This window comes from Schistocerca cancellata, chromosome 5 (assembly GCF_023864275.1).
Source record: "Schistocerca cancellata isolate TAMUIC-IGC-003103 chromosome 5, iqSchCanc2.1, whole genome shotgun sequence".
Lineage (NCBI taxonomy): Eukaryota > Metazoa > Arthropoda > Insecta > Orthoptera > Acrididae > Schistocerca > Schistocerca cancellata.
The window spans coordinates 412,872,147-412,892,960 of record NC_064630.1 but is presented as its reverse complement, the minus strand read 5'-3'; the positions used below and the strand labels follow the sequence as shown (position 1 = coordinate 412,892,960).

The following is a 20,814-nucleotide window of genomic DNA, read 5'->3' as shown; positions in this document are numbered from 1 at the left end:
TTGAACGCAAGCATGAAAACGCGTATGCATTGTGTTGTACAGGTTCCGGATGTCAGTTTGTAGGACGGAGTTCCGTGCCTGTTGCACTTAGTTGGTCAACACAGGGAGAGTTATTGCTGATTGTGGATGACGCTGGTGTTGTCGTCCGATTTTGTCCCATATGTGCTCGACTGGAGACCGATCTGGTAATGGAGTAGGCCAAGGTGACATGTCGACACTCTGTATAATATGTTGGGTTACAACAGTGATACGTGGGCGAGCGTTATCCCGTTGAAACATTCCCTGAAATGCTGTTCCTGAACGGCAGTGCAACAGATCGAATCACAGACTGATTAATAATTTTTCTTTCAGAATCTTGGTATAACCACGAGAGTGTTCCTGCTGTCATACGAAATCGCAACCCAGTCCATAACTCCAGGTGTAGGTCTATTGTGTCTAGAACGCAGACATGTTGGTTGCAGGCGTTCGACTGATCTCCTTCTACCCAACAAAGGCTATCACTGGCACTGAGGCAGAATCAGCTTTCATCAGAAAACACAACAGACCTTCACCCTGACCTCCAGTGAGTACTCAGGTGGGAAATAGCGCTGGTTCCGTTCCTGCCAAATCTTTCTGCGGTATCGCAGACGGAATCTCCAGCCTCTCGTTGCCCTATTACGCGACCTCGTTAACCCGCGAGGTGTCGATAATGGCGTCTTTGTCGCTTTAAAGGTATTCTTGACTAACGTCATGTCAACCACGTTCGGTCTCGAAGGTAATTAATGCTCACGACCGTTACAGCGCATGTTTAAGTCAAACCTGTTTTGAGACCTGAACTTCTCTCTACGAGAATGCAGCCGCGTGAGTTTTCCTTGGAAATGGGAAGATGTGCTCCGTGGAAATATCGGCGTTGTCGATGACGTCACTCGGTTGCTTTCCCGTAAGTAATTTGAACAAACCAGATTTGCATCCTCATTGTGGTGCTACTATTGCCACTCTTATGCGCCTGGCCCGAAATTTGAGTAGGCATCATCTTTCCTATGTAGAAGTAAGCCCCCCCCCCCCCTCCCCCGACTTCAGTTTATGTCGCACAACTCCTTCTTGGTGTTACGGTTTTTTTCCGTCGGTTTAGTAACAATAATACAAAATCAAAAGTATGACTAAATGGAAAGAGAAAAGTTAAAACAAAAGAATGAAAGTGTTCAGTATGTTAAAAAAGCGTATTAGGATATGAAAACTGAGAAGTGTGACGATATATAAACGTCACAAACAATCTGAATAACAATGTTTCGACTGCAGATTGTGGAGCAAATAGAGTCAGTGTGAAATGAATGGAGCACTACTGTTATTCTATGCACACGGGATAAATTTCTTTTTAACACGGAAGAAACGTGTAGGTCTACTGTCTCTGACAGTTCAGCCATGGGCGGGTGCTGCTAACACAGTAGGAATTGTCGTAGAAACTTGTGTTGAAAGGAGGGTCTGAGATTGATTTAGCGTGTACAGATTGAGTGTCAAGTTTGTGTTTCTCATTTTAAGATGTTAAATCTGACGATGTATATTTAGTCCAGAGTCGATGAACACTTGATGACGAATATGATACACTCTCCATTGGACGGTACATAACGAGGAAAGTTCTCCGTAGAATGGATAATGTTATTATCCGTGGGTGTTTCGTAAATTATGCAGAAATTACCTAAAAAGGTCAACGTTTGCCCACTTTTTTATTACAATAACAAGGAGACGTAGTGTCCCGCGGAACTTGACGGCCATACGCTGCGTCAAGCTTCTTGATTAACATTTATGAAACCATCGTTCAGTTTTATCAAGAATCAGTACACACTAACTGTTGTCGAAAGTATGTGATTTGCTTAAATCAGCATGCTTCGGGACTAATTTATCCCATTATCAAGTTTTATAAATGAAGGAAAAATGACGGGGGTTTAATAGATAGGACTGATGCAACTGTTGGGCACAGAAACCAACAAAACGAGATAAATCCTGCGAATTATAGAGTCGTGACATATTGGGGAATTACATCATATACGAGCTAGAGAGGTCATTCAATAACAAAGGAGCTAAAATTGCATTCCGGACAGAAAAGAAACTGTAGCAATTCTCAAGCATAAAATTAGCCTAGGTGAGAACTGGGTGCAGAAAGCGGGAGTTTATGAAATAGAATGTCGCGATTATGAGATGGAGTATATGGGTCAGGCGGGAAAGGACTTTAAGACAAAGTTTAAAGAGCATAATAATGTTTCATTGCTGGTGGCAAAGCAACTTAAGAATGAACTGCTCTCGTTATGAAGCATCAGCAACAGCTTGAAAGCATTTAGAACAAAAAGGTTGGTTGCTGTCAAATTTATAGGAAATAGAGATATTTTGCACTTTAACGGAGCAATATTCCAGTTTGATAAATGATAATGCAAGATGCATTTCTGAGCGATGTTCTCGTGAAAAGCTGCCACCAACAAAATGTCCTTAATTTTCGTTAAGTTAATGTTTCCTGTTGGTTTTTTCAATGGATAAAAATATTAAAGCTTTGTTTTTAGGATTTTCCGCGATTTGTCTCATAACGATTCAAAGATTTTACTGGCGACAGCGGCCACGTTGGCGGCTATGACAATATCTTTGGTAGGTGAGGGCAGTTGACTTTACTTAATAAACTGAGATTTATGAGAGTGTTAATGTGCCACCATGGGAAGTACCAAGAAGATTCTTACACGTCTGACAATGCAAGACTGCTGCTTGCTTATTAATTTTGACTGAGCCTAATGGCTTATTAATTGTAAAGCGTGTAATACTACAGAACAGTGTAGATAGATTTACATTATGTGTATGTTATTGTGTGTAGTAATGTTCTATAATGAATTCTTGTTTTACAGAACTTGGTAATGGAATAATTTACAGGTAGTTACGAAACATTTGTGTTGAATGAATCACACATTTTGGAAAAGTGGTGGATAATAATCTCGGTGCTGCTTCTTCATTAAATTATGAACCCTTCCTTCTTTATCAAATTGGCTATCTGAACATAGCTTACGGCCCGACACGAAACATAAGGCTTGGCTGTATATGTGTCTTGCTCTCCAATCTACTCGGGAGTGTTTCAGCATACCCGTCAATCCGAGGGCTCTTTTGTGTGATTGGCAGTTAGGAAGCAAGTGTTGTCAGACTGAGGCTCAAATTCGAGTCGTGAGGCGTTGCTGTTAGCTCAGATGGTAGGAATGTCTCTTGCTAAAGGCCGATGTCCCTTGACGGGTACCCATCCGGCAAAACGTTTCAACCTGTTAAGGAGTTATGTTATTGGGTCCATTCGATTACGTAGTGAAAGACTCACTCTCTCCACAGGCTTATGGTGTGAGGGTATATGACGTTACCGATGGTGATATGTCTTCTAACTACACCGTTCATAGGGCAGGACTGAGAAGAGGACATCAGCATTTCTGTAAGTTTCGACAACAACCGTGACAGGACATCAGGAAGACGGAGGGAGAAATAATCCGTTACCGACGGTAACTGTTTCTATAATAAAAAAATATGCATCCATATTAAATTATGCAAGCGTCAATATAATGTCTAGGTAAACTCAAGGTCATTGAAGAAGGAGCACATCATCAATTAGCCAAGGACTGGGAAAAAAATTGGTCATAACCTTGTGTAATGAACCGCCGCACTGTTGCCCATCAGAGTTAAATAGCCGGGAGAGGATTTGACCCTCACTTCTCCCCAGCTGGAATTTAGCATCTCGGTCATTTGCGTTCACTGATTCAGTTAGTTACCTGTTACACATTAACACTCATAAACAGCTGATTTAAAGATGCTGTCCTAAGGTGCTCTTCAGATTTCGCCTATTTCAAGAAAAAACGACTCGATCCCTAATTAAAATTAAGAACAGATTTTTGACACGTTTAGGGACACTACAGAGATGTATAGTCTCTTACAACACACCCATACTTACACAGAAAATGTGGATATACTATAATAACTTGATGGTTCACAATTACAGTCCATGTTAGGTCATCGTAAATTGTACAACACACTAAAAGAATAATTCAGGTTGCCCAAGATCAAACAAATCCCTAAATAATCCATAGCACAGAAATACAAACGTAGTCCATTGAAAGCCAGTGAACAGGTAGGTCACGAAATTAGGGTGTAAGAGTGGTAGAGATTTTAGTACTGCATGACTCGAAGTGTCTTGCAGCCACCCAGCAGTCGGTTTTTATCTCCAGCTTGACGTCAACGACCAGGGCCAAGCCGGCCTCTGCGGCCGAGCGGTTCTAGGCGCTTCAGTCCGGAACCGCGCTGCTGCTTCGGTCGCAGGTTCGAATCCTGCCTCGGGCAGAGATGTGTGTGATGTCCTTAGGTTAGTTAGTTTTAAGTAGTTCTAAGTCTAGGGGACTGATGACCTCAGATGTCAAGTCCCATAGCGCTTACAGCCATTAGAACCATTTTTTTGACCAGGCCTATGTGCCATACCGCTGGCGTTTCTTACTTGTAGGCAAGTCAACTAAACATTCGCAGTCCATCTCGAAGTCTGGTATGTAGGTTCGTGCTGGAAATCGATAGTGCTGAAGATGGCCATGAGGGACCAGCTCTGAACCAGATACCTGAATTGTATTGAGCCGACTACGGGCGCAACAGTGTTTGTCTCAAGGAGGAACCCGGTAGGTGTAGTTACAGCTGGTTGGCGTGTCGTTCCAGCATGGCGTCCACTGTGAACATTTGTCGTCCCTGGGTGGCTCTGATGACTCCTAGTACCCATCTTGGGACCAGTCAGAAGGTGCGAGCCCAAACCTTTGTGTCTAACGAGGGCGAAGGTTGCACTGGCATGGCCATGTTGTAGATCTTAGGGTCCGGTGTCCAGTGTCGGTGACTAGTGATCAGTTTCGCCGGTGTGCGGCCCCGTATCGGCGTGGCCCTGTAGGAGGCTGGTAACTGGGACTTCGGCCTTTGGTGTGGCTGATAACATCGTCCGCATCTACACCTTAAAGATGCGGATGAATCTCTCGGTTTAACCATTGGAGGCTGGGTGCAACTGAGTCGTTGTCAGGTGCATTATGGCGTCCCGAGAGCAGAATTCACGGAACATACCGGATGAAAGGCGAGGACCATGGTCGAAAACGATTGTTTCTGGCACCCCTTCAAAGGGTGAAAATTCTCTGCAACATGCTTATTGCCTCCCTTTCTGTGACACATGACATGTTAAATACATAAGGAGTCCTGGAAAACGAATGTGTGACATTTTCTGAGGAAGGGGCTAGCGAATTTCACACCGAGCCCAACCATGGGCGCTACGACGTTGGTCATGCGTGGTAACGTTGAGGGGATACACGTCGACGCGAAGGTCTCGCAGGACCAGGTTATCCTCTCGGTGTCTTGCGTGATGCCGAGGCAGTAGGCGCACGCCTTGTGAGTGCCTCCATGCATGTTGTCATATGATGATGTTTGGTTTGTGGGGCGTTCAACTGCGCCCGTACAATGTCCCAATCTTTACACAGTCCAATTGCATGTTGTCATCACCCAGTAGTAAGGGTGCAGGAAGTTTATGGCACGCCGGCGCAGTAGCGGCGAGATGACAACCAAGCAGTCGTCGCCATCAATCTATATCCCCCTTAATTACAAATGTAATGATAGGAAACTCTTGGAGGTAGTTTTGTAAGCTGCCGACGATTTGGAAGCACATTGTATCTCGAGATTCAAATGAGGGGCCGGCCCATAAGTAATATGAATATTTTGAATTTGATTTACTGCTCATTTAGAGACCTGTTGCCTTACATTTTACAACAGGTCGTTCAGTTTACAGCTTCTCATGTAGATTAAAAAACATATTCCATATTACAAACAACAATTATAGTTTTCAGCATTTACAATGAAGGTAATAATAAAGTAATAGTACATTAGAAATTAAAAGAAGAACACAAACATTTTCAGATTTCTAGAAGATATGATGCTAGATGATAGGAAAGACTTGGATTGAAAGAGACAGAGAGATAGAGAGAGAGAGAGAGAGAGAGAGAGAGAGAGAAAGAGAGAGAGAGAGATATTACTCTATCTGAGCTAGCTTACTCTGAAAGCCTCGGAACTATGTCTAGCCTTGCTTTCCCAGTTCGCTACGGTTTAATTTACGGATTAGTATTTCTAAACACTATTTATAAAAACACTGTAACTATTTTGTACATTGAGGAAAGCACAGTGTGTGAGAGTGTAAAGTATGTTATTTCTTGGTGTTGTTAATTAACCTTCAGTTCCAATATTATGTGTTTTGAATTTTTACAATAACGCCGCTTATACGCTAAGTGTTTAGTTACAAGTGTTACATCCAAACAGCGGTATAATACCGCGGGATGGATATGCCTGTTGTTTATTCTTAAGTTAGAACATGTTTACAGGGTTGATTGCATTGCACTTTTATTCTAATACAGTTTAACTGTTTTAGATGTTGTGTAGATTGTGTGCGGTACGTGTTGATGAAAGTCTTCGCCGTTTGAGTGAGTTTGTTTTCTGGTACTGCTGTCTGTGTTGGCGTACTAGTTGTAGCTCTCTTACGTGCTTCGTGTTTTTTGCAGTGTTCTGTTATACGACCATGTCTGTCTGTCCTTGAGATACGATATGCGATTTTATTTATTATCTCCCACTCGTCTTTGTCTCTTATCGCCCGTACCATGTCACTGTTGTCCTGCGTTAGTGTCTGGTGTGCTGCTCCGTATCGGCAGCAGTGAACGAGGATGTGCTCTGGGGATCCATGTTCCCCACATGTACGAGTAATACTCTGGCCGCGGCTTGTAAGGGCGCACCGTGAGGACCGTGACCTGCCACAGTGAACCATACCCCGGCTGGGATTGATATGGCTCAGTCTCAGACGTTTCCTGATGTCCGGGAAGAAATTATATACCCTACAGCCCTTATCGCAGTCTGGACAGTGCATAAGCGTGACCACGTAAGCGGAACACGAAGATGAATTTGATGAGTGCCGATCACGCTCACTATGGCGTGACTAGGAACGCTGGTTAACGAAATCAGTCTCACTTTGTTCAAAACTTTGCAGTGCTGTGTTCGATCTCTTAAGCAGTTTTACAGAAAATACACTGCTTTCCTTGGAGGGCTCTGTGCTACATTCGACATTTTAAAAGATTGTGCTATCGATAACACTTCTTCGGGGGCAGGATTTGATCATTTCAGTGCCTGTTCTCAACCTTGTTTGTCGGGTGCATATCACGCACTAATAACTGAGCGTGGGACTGTTTGTAGTTTTAGTTTTCAGGGAACAATCGACATTTAATGATCAATCGTTTGAGATCAGTTGCCCATGCAACATTTGACTGATGGGACTTCTTGCGACCACGAAGAAAAGCGAGTCTGTTCGCTACAGCCCATGTTTGCCGCTCGTAGAGTTCAGTTAGTTAGTGACATGTTCCGTAGAGTATTTGAACGATTCTTTTATCGAGATAATGTTTACAGGATATGTATACATGATTAATGCTATCATTAATGACATATTATCATTTTTATCCTACTCATGCAACTAAAATTTAAATTTTTTTCTGGCTGCCAGTTTTTAAGTAGGAATTCGTTAATGGAATAGAAGATGTTGTCCAGGAGAAATGATTTTAAATTACATTTAAAACTTGCTTCGCTACCTGTCAGATATTCTTATGTTATTGGACAAATGATCAAAAGCTTTTATTGCTTCATATTGATCTCCTGTCTGAGCCACTTAACAGCGTTAACTATGGGTAAAAAGCTCATTTTTCCCTCTAGTGTTGTAGTTATGTACTTCACTGTTCTCCTCAAATTGTGATGGATTATTTATGACGAATTTCATTAGCCAAAATATGTATTGTGACGGCGCAGTTAAAATGTCTAGCTAGTTGAAGAAGTAACAAAAAAACGTCTGTGGGTGAACATCACACATTATTCTTACTACTCGCTTTTGTGCAATCAATACTTTCTTTGTAAGTGATGATTTACGCCAGAAAATTATTCTCTACGACATTATTGTGTGGAAATATGTAGAATATGTGAGGGGGTTGATACGTTTGTTTCCAAGGTTAGCAATTATACGAAGACAAAAGTAGCTGAACTTAATTGATTGAGAAGCTCAGTGATATACTTCTTCCAGTTCAAGTTTTCATCAACATGTACACCAAAAAAATCTGGAGCATTCTACCCTACTTATTGATTCCTGCTCATGTCCTACATCAATTGTTGGTATGACTATTTGTTGTACAGAACTGAATGTAGTGTATTTTTTCAAAATTTACTGAAAGTCCATATTCAGAGAACCACTTAATAATTCTTTGGAAAATATCATTTACTAACTCTTCTGTTGCTTTCTTTCTAATGGGATTTATTATACCACAAGTATCGTCTGCAAAAACTACTAATTTTGGTTGTTGTATGTTAAGTGGAAGGTCTTTCACATACACACATCCAAAAAGAGGTTTGCATTACCTCGGTTCCGAGAGTTCCGGAACCTCTACAGAAAACTGGAATAGAGATCAACATAAACATTATTTCCGGCCTTTTATTTCTCATGGAAACCACATGTTACATGTTGTATCACCATACAGCAAGACCTTCAGAGGTGGTGGTCCAGATCGCTGTACACACTAGTCTCTAATACCCAGTAGCACGTACTCTTGCATTGATGCATGCCTGTATTCGTCGTGGCATACTATCCACAAGTTCATCAACACACTGCTGGTCCAGAGTGTCTCACTCCTCAATGGCGATTCGGCGTAGATCCCTCATAGTGGTTGATGAGTCACATCGTCAACAAACAACCCTTTTCAATCCATCCCAAGCATGTTTGATAGGGTTCATGTCTGGATAACATGCTGGCCAGTTTAGCCAAGCGATGTCGTTATCCTGAAGGAAGTCATTCACAAGATGTGCACGATGGGGGTGCGAATTGTCATCCATGAAGACGGATGCATCGCCAATATGCTGTCGATATGTTTGCACTATCGGTCGGAGGATGGCATTCACGTATCGTACAGCCGTAACGGCGCCTTCCATGACCACCAGCGGCGTACCTCGGCCACGCATGATGCCACCGCCAAACAGCAGGGAATCTCCACCTTTCTGCACTCGCTGGACAGTGTGTCTAAGGCGTTCAGTCTGACCTGGTTGCTTCCAAATACGTCTCCGACGATTGTCTGGTTGAAGGCACATGCGACACTCATCGGTGAAGAGAACGTGATACCAATAGTGAGCAGTCCATTCGGCATGTTGTTGGGACCATCTGTACCGCGCTGCGTGGTGTCGTGGTTGCGAAGATCAACCTCGCCATGGACGTCAGGAGTGAAGTTGCGCATCATGCAGCCTATTACGCCTAGTTATAGTCATAACACGACGTTCTATGGCTGCACGAAAAGCATTATTCAACATGGTGGCGTTACTGTGAGAGTTCCTCCGAGCCATAAGCGTAGGTAGCGGTCACCCACTGCAGTAGTAGTCCTTGGGCGGCCTGAGTGAGACATGTCATCATCAGTTGGTGTCTCTCTGTATCTCATCCATGTCCGAACAACATCGATTTGGTTCACTCCGAGACGCCTGGACACTTCCCTTGTTGAGAGCCCTTCCTGGAACAAAGTAACAGTGCGGACGCTATCGGACCGCGGAATTGACCGTCTAGGCATGGTTAAACTACAGACAACATGAGCCGTGTACCTCCATCTTGGTGGAATGACTGGAAATGATTGGCTGTAAGACCTCCTCCGTCTAATAAGCGCTGCTCATGCATGGTTGTTTACATCTTTTGGCGGGTTTAGTGACATCTCTGAACAGTCTAAGGGACTGTCTTTGATACAATATCCACAGTCAACGTCTATCTTCAGGAGTTCTGGGAACCGGGGTGATAAAAAACATTTTTTGATGTGTTTATATAAGGAAGGGTAGTGGAATCAGAATTGAGCCCTGTAGGAGTACATTTGTGATTTTATCCCGGTCACTAAAATTTTCAACCTTTCTGACATCGAATTATTCAGCAAAACCCCTTGCATTCTGTTTGTCAATATCAGAATATACGCAATCGAAGGCCTTGGAAAGATCACAAAAGGTACCAACTACCGATATATTATTATTTAAGGCTTGTACTATTTGATAAGTGAGTGTATAAATAGCATTGTGAATCGAGCAAGCTTTCTGGAATAAAACTGTGATATGCTACGTAAAATTACTTTTTCGAATATTTTGGAAAAGATTGTCAGGAAGGAAACTGGACGATAAATGTTTAAGTCTGTCTTGTCACATTCCCTATGAAGTAGTTTAAATAACACATATTTTAGCCTATCTGAAAAAATTTCCTGCGGCAGTCATGCAGTGCATATGTCACTAATGACAGTCCTTATTAAGTTGGAACGTTTTAAAATTCTGTTTTAAATACCATTAAACTCATAAGAGCTTTTGTTTTTCAGAGAGAAAAGTATGAATTTAAGACAAACCTAAACACTCAGGTTTGTCGAGAGTACGTAATTTTTGTAGAAGACACAGTATTTGCAGGTTAGCAGAAAACACTCTGTTCAGCAACGTCGGTTATGCTACGCTAAGCTGCAGGCGTTATAGTATGAGTTCCATTCTTCGTCTTCTGGATGAAATGGGACGAATGGTGATGATGGTTACTCTTCTTGCTTGATGAGCTGCTGTTGTTCCAGAATTTGCTTCTGAAGTAGCAGTAGTTGATTTCGTTGTTCTTCTTGCTGTGCCTGCTGTTGCATTTGGAATTGCTGCTGTTGCTACCACAGTTTCATGAATTCCGGATTCATGATCCCTCGCATTAGTCTATTATCGCCACACGAACGCTACTCGTAATTTTGAGTTCTCATCGCCAACTTACTAGTGTTACAGTGCAGAATACTCTTCATTACACATATGATATGGATACACTGTAATCGCTTGATATTTCATAATTCTAGTCCATGTAGGGTCGCGATAAGTTGTAGAGCACACCTAAAGAGTGGCTGAGAACGTCCAGGACCAAGCAAATCTGTCAATAAATCTTAGAGCAGCAATACAAACGCATTCCAGATGAAATCCAGCAAATCACCAAGACACTGACATACGGCGTTAAGCGATGTATAGATCTTAGCACAACAGGATTAGAGATCTTAGCACAACACGATTCGAAGTGTCTTGCAGCCGTCCGGCGGTGGAATTTTATCTCCGGCTTGACGTCAGCGACCAGGCGTGTGTGACGAATCGCTGGCACCTCCTACTCTCCGCTGGAGGAGTCGGTGAGAACGGGCATCGCAGGGTATCGATGGCGGTATCGAATGACAGAAATATAGCGCGTACCATAGGTGAAATTTCAGATTATGAGGCGATTTTTGTAGGAGATAGAGACTTTAAAGCACGTTTGTATCGTCGAGGAGAGCGGAGTGCTTTGGTGACTTCTTCTGAGGCGTCGTAGTTTCGGGTCTTATATTTAAGATTCCTACTAATTTAAATTATACTACATCTGCGTGTAACATCACCCCTTTTGTTCTCACTGATGGCAGCGACACTGCACGCCAGACTGATTCACGGCAGTTCAATCGCTGCTCACAAATTATAAGATTGATCAGAGCTGGATCCAAGCTGTACACATCTCGCTACTTGGCGTCTCAGTCTTATTAACTGACCTGAGATAAGATTACCCGATGGCCACACAAGGATCCCTATGCACATGGCTTATACGTGGAATGTCCCTCAAACCTGACACAATGTGGGACCAAATGGATCAGAATTGAACAGACGCATTTATTCGGACAGTAGGTTCCTACAACATTCACCGGAGAGGAACTACGGCAGACGTATCAGCAGTCTGATTCTAATTGCTAATTATCCTCCGGACGAGAATATTTTCACTGCCTGTCTTCAGGGCACACAATTAGAAAGCGGGGTGCATTACCGCATGTGGTTTTCGACACTAGTATTCTGTCATCGGCATGTACCAACGTGTCTTCTGACGTCCAGTGGCGATGTCTCTGCGCCCAAGCCTATCTTAGTGCTCTGTGACGTGTCCCGAGCAGAGGTACGCGTGTGGGGCGGTGACTTCTGTACAACACAGTGAGGAACTGGTTCTGCGTAATACGCATACTCCCTCGTTGTTGATGGCTAAATTTGAAGTACTGAGTGATTTGTTACATAATGGCCTGTCAATTAGCTGTTATAATTGCGATAGTTGATGATAGACTTCGTCATCAACCTGCTGTTGTCCACTTCAGTTGACTCTGAAGACGGCTGCGTTCCTCTAGTCGAAATCCTCACGGTACACCCTTGTCACGATGGTACATTAAAAGCTCAGTGCTTGCACGGCCAGGATGAAGTTCCCATACGGTCGAATCCCTTATCTGGCTGCGATAAATTGCGCTGATAAAGCGGTTCTTGCCCATCCTGCCATTCCGACTGGCAGCACAGGTTCGATGACGTTCTAACCAAGTGACTCCCCAAAATATCGCATTTGATGTGGCAGCAGGGGGACACACTTCTTAAAACAAGAATTATCTCTAATTCAGTAGTTAATGGTATAATCATTAGCTCTGACTTTATTATTAAAAATGGGTTTATATACGATAACAAGCAGCCATTCACTCTTCCGGTCGCAGTGGTGCAGGAGAGCTGTCCCAAGCAGCGCAGCGACCTGTGAACTTGCTATCTAGAACCTTCACTAGTCATTACATGTGTTACGAATGGCCTTCAGCCTACCTATCCTTTAATAGGAGAATGTAAAATTGCGTTTTCTTGCGATAAGAACACGTAATTACTAAAGACTTTTTCTGGTCGCCTCACAACAAGCACATGGGGCTATATCGCGAACTATGAGTTTTGTGAGTCCATTATTTTCCTTGATCACCTTTGTTCTATGTGTTAATTACCTTTTAAAACTAAAACCACAGTTTGGCCCTATTATGGTTGAGAAATTGCAGTAGGTGATGATTGCGAGTCTGTACTTGTTTAATGGCCGACAAAAAAATCAACGTATGTTCAGGCTAACGTGGACACCCTTGTTTATTATATTCTTTCTTTACGACATCTCTTCAGGAATGCAAGAGCACTCAGCAAACGGCATCTTCGGTGGCGCAGCTTGTCGAGTTTCTTCATGCTGCGATACATCTCCTCCCCGTAAAGGTACGTGATGTGATTCTTCAGTTTCTCCCGGCTATTTGTTGCTCGAATAGTCCACGGGTATACTGCCGGTTCATAGTGTGCCTGCTGCTCCTTTTGTGACTTCCTCACTGTGAGGAGGTTCGTGTGGAAGTTTGTGGCCTGTTGGCCTTTACTCCCCTGGGAATCTTGTAGAGTCTTCTGTCTGTACTGTTGGTTGGATCTATTCTGGCAAGGAGTGCCGATTTCCTATTTCTTGACTTTGTCGATATGACGATTTTTCTTCTTCTTCTTACTTGGTGCTGAGGGGTCTCCCTCGGTTGGGATAGTGGATATAGTGTATCCTGCTTTCTCATACTCTCCGTGGACCAGAGCGAAGATGACGTAGCGCATTTGCCACTCTGTGAAGATAGGGAAGGAATTGATCAGATCGTAATCCTCCCTAGAAAGACCAACAAGGCCTTCTGGATACTCAACTGGTTGGTGTGGGGATGAAGGTTTAGAAAGGTTAGGTGGAACGAAAGGATAAGGGTTGTCGTGGTGGGGGTATGTACCATCGCGAAGCGAGTCAGCGATCTTCTTCGTCACAGCGCTTGCGCTGTACATGTCTGGAAGCGGCAGGAATGGGACTTCTTCCCACTCCTCTTCTTGCGCTGCTGCTTCGGTGTCCTCCTTGTGCTGTGTCGCCTTCCCTTCGGCAGGCTCGTCTGTCTGCGTGGCCACCGTCGCGAACTCCTTCTCACGCGGAGGAGTCGTCTGGGTGGCGGTGTCCTCTGTTGTGGCGGAGACTTCTTTAACTGAGCGAAGCTCCTGCGTCAGCACAGCAATCTGACGCCGAGCCTCGCCCAGTTCTGCCAGCATGGCCGCCCTCTCTTCCGCCATGGCGGATTTGAAGGCGGACATGGCTTCTTGTACGGCGTCGTTAAGGCGCCTGGTAACGACGTCTTCTGTGCAAGTGACCACCTCTTCGTGTGTGGTGGTCACTCGCTTCTGCGTCTTCTTCTCCGGTCCGCGCCAATTTCTTCTGTAGGCGCAGGAACGGGCGTTGGCCGCGTGTGCGCCACCGCAGTTGGCGCAGGTGCAGGGGGCGTCCTTCTGCTTCTTGCAGTCACGTGTGTCGTGTGCTTGCGCACACTTCAGGCACGCAACTGCTCCGCTGCAGTGCTTGGCGACGTGGCCAAGCTTTTGGCAGCGAAAGCACTGCGCTGCAGTCTTCCTCTTCTTCTTGTCGGAAGTCCCTGCTATCGTGAGCAGCAACTCCGCCAAGGCAGCAGCTCTGCGTCCCCTTCCGCGTCCAGCCATCTCTAGTAGCAACAGCGACAGTCAGCTATGCGTACCTCACCGCGGCGTGAGCGGGAATCGACGACCGGTTCATAGTGTCCAACGGGCACAGTATTTCGGTGATCAGACATGTCGCCATCGTCTGGTGCGCTGACGAACTGAGCTCCTGAGGGCGGGCGACCGATTTAAATCCCCTCCCCCCGCGGGCCGCTCTCTTCGCCGTCCGCGCTCGCGCGCCGGCGGTCGCGAAGACGTGGGCGTCGGAATCTGTCGTAGCGTCGATGTGCTTGCTACGTCCGCCCTGGTCGCCAGTTCGTACTTCTTGCTGAGAGTCTTCTTAATTACATTCAATGCCGGGTCCCAAGCCTTGCTGAGATTGTAGCGCAATCTCGGTTGATAAGATCTTCCCTGGTGCGAATTTCGATAGCCTCCCTTATAACGCTGTCTCAATATTTAGAGGTCTGAGCCAGGATCTTGGTACGCTCAAAATCCATCTCGTGTTTCTCGGCCAAACAGTGCTCTGCTACCCCCGACTTATTTGGATATTTCAGTCGAGTGTGCCTTTGATGTTCTCGTCAACGATCTTCGATGGTGCGTACTCTTTGTCTGATATAAGTCTTTCCACACTCACAGGGAATTTGGTATATGCCGGCCTTCCTCAAATCGAGGTCATCTTTCACACTTCCCAGTAATGCCCGTGTTTTATTGGGCGGGCAAAAGACGGTTTTAATTCGGTGTTTCTTTAACAGACGGCCTATTTTCCCCGATAGTGCGCCATTGTACGGAATAAAGGCAGTGGCTACCTCTTCTTCCGTGACTTCATCCGTCTCCACAGGTTGTGCTGTGGTGGTGGCACAGAGAGCGCGTCTAATCTGCCATTCCGAGTACCCGTTTTTTCGGAACACGATTTTGAGATGTTCCAGTTCCTGGGGCAGATTCTCTGCGTCTGAGATGATGCGCGCCCTGTGTACTAGTGTTTTTAGTACTCCATTCCTCTGAGAAGGGTGGTGGCAGCTGTCTGCATGCAGGTACAGGTCAGTGTGCGTTTTCTTCCTGTACACACCGTGGCTCAGGGTACCATCAGCTCTTTTCTTGACCATGACGTCCAGGAATGGTAATCTTCCTTCTGCTTCGGTCTCCATAATGAATTTGATGTTTGGATGTATGGAGTTTAGGTGTGTAGGGAAATCCAGGAGCTTGTCCCTACCATGGGGCCAAATGACGAACGTGTCATCGACATAACGGAAGAAACAAGTAGGTTTCCAATTGGATGACGCCAAGATTTCCTCCTCGAAGTACTCCATGTACAAATTCGCGACCACAGGCGAGAGTGGGCTGCCCATTGCGACTACATCCGTTTGCTCATTGTATTCCCCATTAAACAGAAAATACGTTGAGGTCAAGACATGCATAAACACGGAATCTCCGTGTTCTGCCCCATAGAAAGACCGATGCAATAGCAGATTCGCTCAGTTATTGTGTGCGTCTGTGATTCTTATGCTCAGCAAATCGGTCCTAAAGTCGGACTGTATCTACTATAAGCTTGAAGGTATAAATCGGTGTGAGTAGACTTTCTATAAAGGGCGCGGCCCAGCGTACGGTCGACCTTCCTCTTGACTAGCCAAGAGAAGGCAGTCATGCTTTTCTACCTCCACTGTGAAGTGACTGGACTGTATTCAGATGTTCTAAAAAGATTCTCACTTTCATGAGCCTAAAAACTTAAGCCTCGTGTATATATCAGGAAAAACATGCAAGTTTCAATGCCATCAACACTGTTACACTGGCAGATTGCCAACAATAGATAACAAAATGCAAAATGTTCCCCATCGCAACTCCATTTCTATACACATTACTGATCACTGAATAAAAGGTAAGTAGAAGTGAAGACATATCGAAATAGGTTCGTTAATTCAACACCAAACCTAACCTGAGTTAATCATAACAAATTTCTGCCCAATAAGCTCGACTGACTCTCGTAGAGGCACCCTGGTGAATAGTGAAACCACGTCGAAGCTCACTAGGATATCAGTGTCTTTCAGTCTGAAGTTGTCGAGACGCTTCACGAAATCCACGGAATTACGGATATGGTGAGGGCATTTACCTACATAGCGGGTTAAGTAATTCAGACAGATATTTTGCCAGCAAGTAAGTAGGTGCCTTAATGTTGCTGACAATCGGCTGCATAGGTACCCCCTGTTTGTTGACCTTAGGGAGTCCATAAAGTTTTGGTGGTACAGGTCCTTGAGGTGACAATTTCTTGGCGTCCCCCTCTGATGGATCCGCGTCCTTGAGTACAGCGATGGTCTTGTTCTCCACCTTCTTCGTGGGGTCAAACCACAGCGTTCGCAGGAAAGCTTCTGTAAAGTTTGGAAGGTAGGAGACTAGGTACTGGCAGTAGTAAAGCTGCTAGGACGGGGCGTGAGTCGTGCTTGGGTAGCTCAGATGGTAGATCACTTGCCCGCGAAAGGCAAAGGTCCCGAGTTCGAGTCTCGGTCCGGCACACAGATTTAATCTGCCAGGAAGTTTCATATCAGCGCACACTCCGGTGCAGAGTGAAAATCTCATTCTGGAAACTTTATTCTTATTTCACCTCCAAAATCTAGGCCATGAATCTCCTGTAGCTTCGCATAAACGGTCGAAACTGACCATGACAGGACGCTTTAGGGATTAAAACAAAGAAACACACGCACACACACACACACACACACACACACACACACACACACACACACACACATGTGTGTGCGTGGTCCCGAACACGGTAAACATTGGTGCCACCACAAAAAAAGATGACCAACGTCAGACGATATTGATAGTGAATATTAATTACCAGCGCATGTGGTAGCATTAATTCTGAGGGCACGATTCCAAGGAGAATTTAAGCAAAAGTCTCCTCCTTTAATCATATAGTCATTTGCTAATTTAATTTCAGTTGCGTCCTTAGTAAGACTGTCCCAAAAACTTGAAAAGCATGCCGGAATCTCCGTGTTCTGCCCCATAGAAAGACCGATGCAATAGCAGATTCGCTCAGTTATTGTGTGCGTCTGTGATTCTTATGCTCAGCAAATCGGTCCTAAAGTCGGACTGTATCTACTATAAGCTTGAAGGTATAAATCGGTGTGAGTAGACTTTCTATAAAGGGCGCGGCCCAGCGTACGGTCGACCTTCCTCTTGACTAGCCAAGAGAAGGCAGTCATGCTTTTCTACCTCCACTGTGAAGTGACTGGACTGTATTCAGATGTTCTAAAAAGATTCTCACTTTCATGAGCCTAAAAACTTAAGCCTCGTGTATATATCAGGAAAAACATGCAAGTTTCAATGCCATCAACACTGTTACACTGGCAGATTGCCAACAATAGATAACAAAATGCAAAATGTTCCCCATCGCAACTCCATTTCTATACACATTACTGATCACTGAATAAAAGGTAAGTAGAAGTGAAGACATATCGAAATAGGTTCGTTAATTCAACACCAAACCTAACCTGAGTTAATCATAACAAATCAGACAGAAGAACCCAAGTGCATACTGAGATTTTAAATTTACGTGCAGAGAGTTTTGTGATTGCATTCTTACCCTAAAAATCACATAGTGTGCACATGCCGAAATACCAGCTATTGTCCAAGGCGTCACCCGGCTGCATTCCCCTAAGTAGTTTGGGCGTTTTATACAAATGTTTTACATGTTTGTGTTATACGAGCCATTCCCGAAGCGCCGATTTATAGACAGAACTAGCGGGATTTGAAACCATTGGAAAACAGAGAAATATTATACAGACTGGGTGATGCCATTGAAGATAGTGGCAGGAGCATCACCGACGAAGAGCCTGTGGAGCTGTGAACGATGTGACAGACGAGGCACGTACCTGTAGATGAGCTTCCGGCGAACGGAGCGCTTAAAGAATCCGCTGCAGCCGTTGCAGGCGAGGATGCCGTAGTGCTTGCCCGAGCTGGTGTCGCCGCACACGACGCAGGTGAGGCCGAGCGCCGCCTTGCCCGGCTTGCAGGGCCCCAGCAGGTAGCTGGGCGGCGGGCCCGGCGGTGGCTGCTGCTGCGGGGGCGGCGCGGGCGGCCCCGGAGGCTGGTCGGCCCCCGCGGAGGCGGGCGGCGCCAGGCACAGCGCGAGCGGCGGCGGCGAGTAGACGCCGGCTGCGTGCGCCGCGTGCACCGCGGCCGCGTGGGCGGCGTGGGCGGCGTGGGCGGCGGCGGCGTGGGCGGCCACCTGCGCCGACACGGAGGCCGAGGCCGCGGCCGCGCCTGCGGGGCTCGGCGACCGCCCTCCGTCTGCGCACCAAACACACGACACGCGCTCATGCAGCAGCGCCGGTACCGAAGGGCAAAGCTCAATGCGTGGCATTCGGGCGTGGAATGACCACTCTCTGTGATCCTGGCCCTACTTCCAGTCTTCTCCGCGTAGTAACAAGACACCAACAAGGAGTTTGACGGCGTATTGGTAAGGAAAGAAAGACTCGCGTACTACAGTAGGTTGTCCTCGCCGGACTAGGGTCAGAAGCATAATCGAAAACGGGTTTTCAATTGGTTCAAATGACTCTGAGCACTATGGGACTTAGCATCTGAGGTCATCAGTCCCCTAGAACTTAGAACTACTTAAACCTAACTAACCTAAGGACATAAAACACATCCATGCCCGAGGCAGGATTCGAAACTGCAACCGTAGCAGTCTCGCGGTTCCGGACTGAAGCGCCTAGAATCGCACGGCCACTGCGGCCGGCGAAAACGGTTTTCTTCCCCCGTGCGCAGTGGTCCCTTTACTCGCAATGTGTGTGGTTATATTGTGTGACGATGAGAGAGAAGAGAGGTGACACCCTACAAGCGGCTGCAAAGTATAACCTCTTCACCTCGGTATCAACAGTGCCCTTAGTCCATGACACAGTGTTGAGAGATACTGACGCAAAAGAACCTTACGTCACCAACTCTTCTGCCCTTGCCGGCTAAATACTGGTGTTGAGAATTTCGTTCACCAGGATTCAAACGGACTACCTCTGAGTCGACGGCCATCGCGACAGAGGCCTCATCTACGCAGGCAGAGGCGCAGTGGTTGAGATTGTGTATTGTGTATCGAACCAGGGACCTAGAAATGACGGAGAGGCTTCGTCCTGCCGTCGCCCTCAGTGGTTCACAACCCCACAACAGGTCGCAGCAGTACAAGAAGTCCACCCACCCCACCGCCGCCCCACACCGAACCCGTGGTTATTGTGCGGTTCGACCCCCAGTGGGACTAAAAAGCCGTGTAGCCCTGCACTGTAGAAGCTACAACTTTATCTAGGAGGAATAATCATCTCGAGCCAATGATTTCCGAGGTTCTCTAGAAACCTTGAAGGATATTGTTGGGATTAGTTTCTCTATAAAGCTCCTGTCACAGCAAATCAGTTCATACTGTTTAATGTTTTGGAAGTCGACAAAATGCAGAACGTTGAAAATAGTTTTGGAGATAAGATATTGTAGACTCTGTTTGAAAGAGCACAGAAAATTTGTTGAAGAAGAATGTTCACGAATATCTCCAGTTAAGTAACGTACTGTAATCGTCAGGACTGTATGATATTCACCCGAAATTTCAACAATGTATATCTTTGACAGAGGAGCTTTTCATCAATAAGTATGGCATAATACTATTGTTGATTTATTCTATCTCACACTAAATCGTATCAGAGCTCTTTTATATAGCGATACCTTAAAAAAATGACCTTGATAAATGCGTATGTTCTGACAGACACCTGCTTGCCATTATCGAATCATTCTGAACATCACGTCTGAATGTGATATTGTCGGCTGTAAGCTACGTGGGCCTGTTGCGCTATGAAGTCTCTCACAATAATGTATCTACATTTCCAGTGCAACAGATTTTATGTTTAGCTGGACGAAATACGTTTGGCTACAGCATCAGGAATGTTCCTCTCGGTAGACGCAGCATACGCGTTTTCTATGACGTGGTAAGATTCCACCTCCAAAAGACGTAAGAAGAGGCTATATTTGGACCGAATGGTATCATAAACATATATAACACTCACACACGGGTAGGTGTTAGTCAACATTGTATGTTTGTCACTAATCATAAACCCAGATTTTGACTCAGTGTTTGGTGTGTTCTTATCCTTTGTTACCAGATCTATCCCAGCGACTGCATGGACGAGCTTACTTGACCACTTTGTGACAAAGACTGTCTGAACTATTGGAAAATGGGTCCTCGGCATTAAGCTGCACCAGGTGGATCAGGCGTGATTGGACCACAGTGCTTTTCAAGTTATACGTATACCGACTTTACAGGTGATAACGTCAGTAGACTGTAGATGAAACGTTGAGGTCCATTACATTGACCTGCCTGGTTTCCAGACCTAATTGAACTGTATCGATAATTGTCGATAGACGTGAAAACTCCAGTTAAGACATCAACGACGTGAAATAGTGTATCCATAACGCTTGTTCGGGTGTTCGTCTAGATCC

The 20,814-nt window shown here is 45.4% G+C and overlaps 1 protein-coding gene across 1 annotated transcript in view; it reads right to left on the bottom strand.

Annotated features, from left to right (window-relative positions):
* LOC126188570 (photoreceptor-specific nuclear receptor-like) overlaps nt 1–20,814 on the bottom strand; it is a 252,210-nt gene that overhangs the window by 133,327 nt on the left and 98,069 nt on the right. The window contains exon 4 of the mRNA XM_049930172.1: nt 18,219–18,636. Coding sequence (XP_049786129.1) covers nt 18,219–18,636 — 418 coding nt within the window. The remainder of the gene's footprint in view (nt 1–18,218; nt 18,637–20,814) is intronic.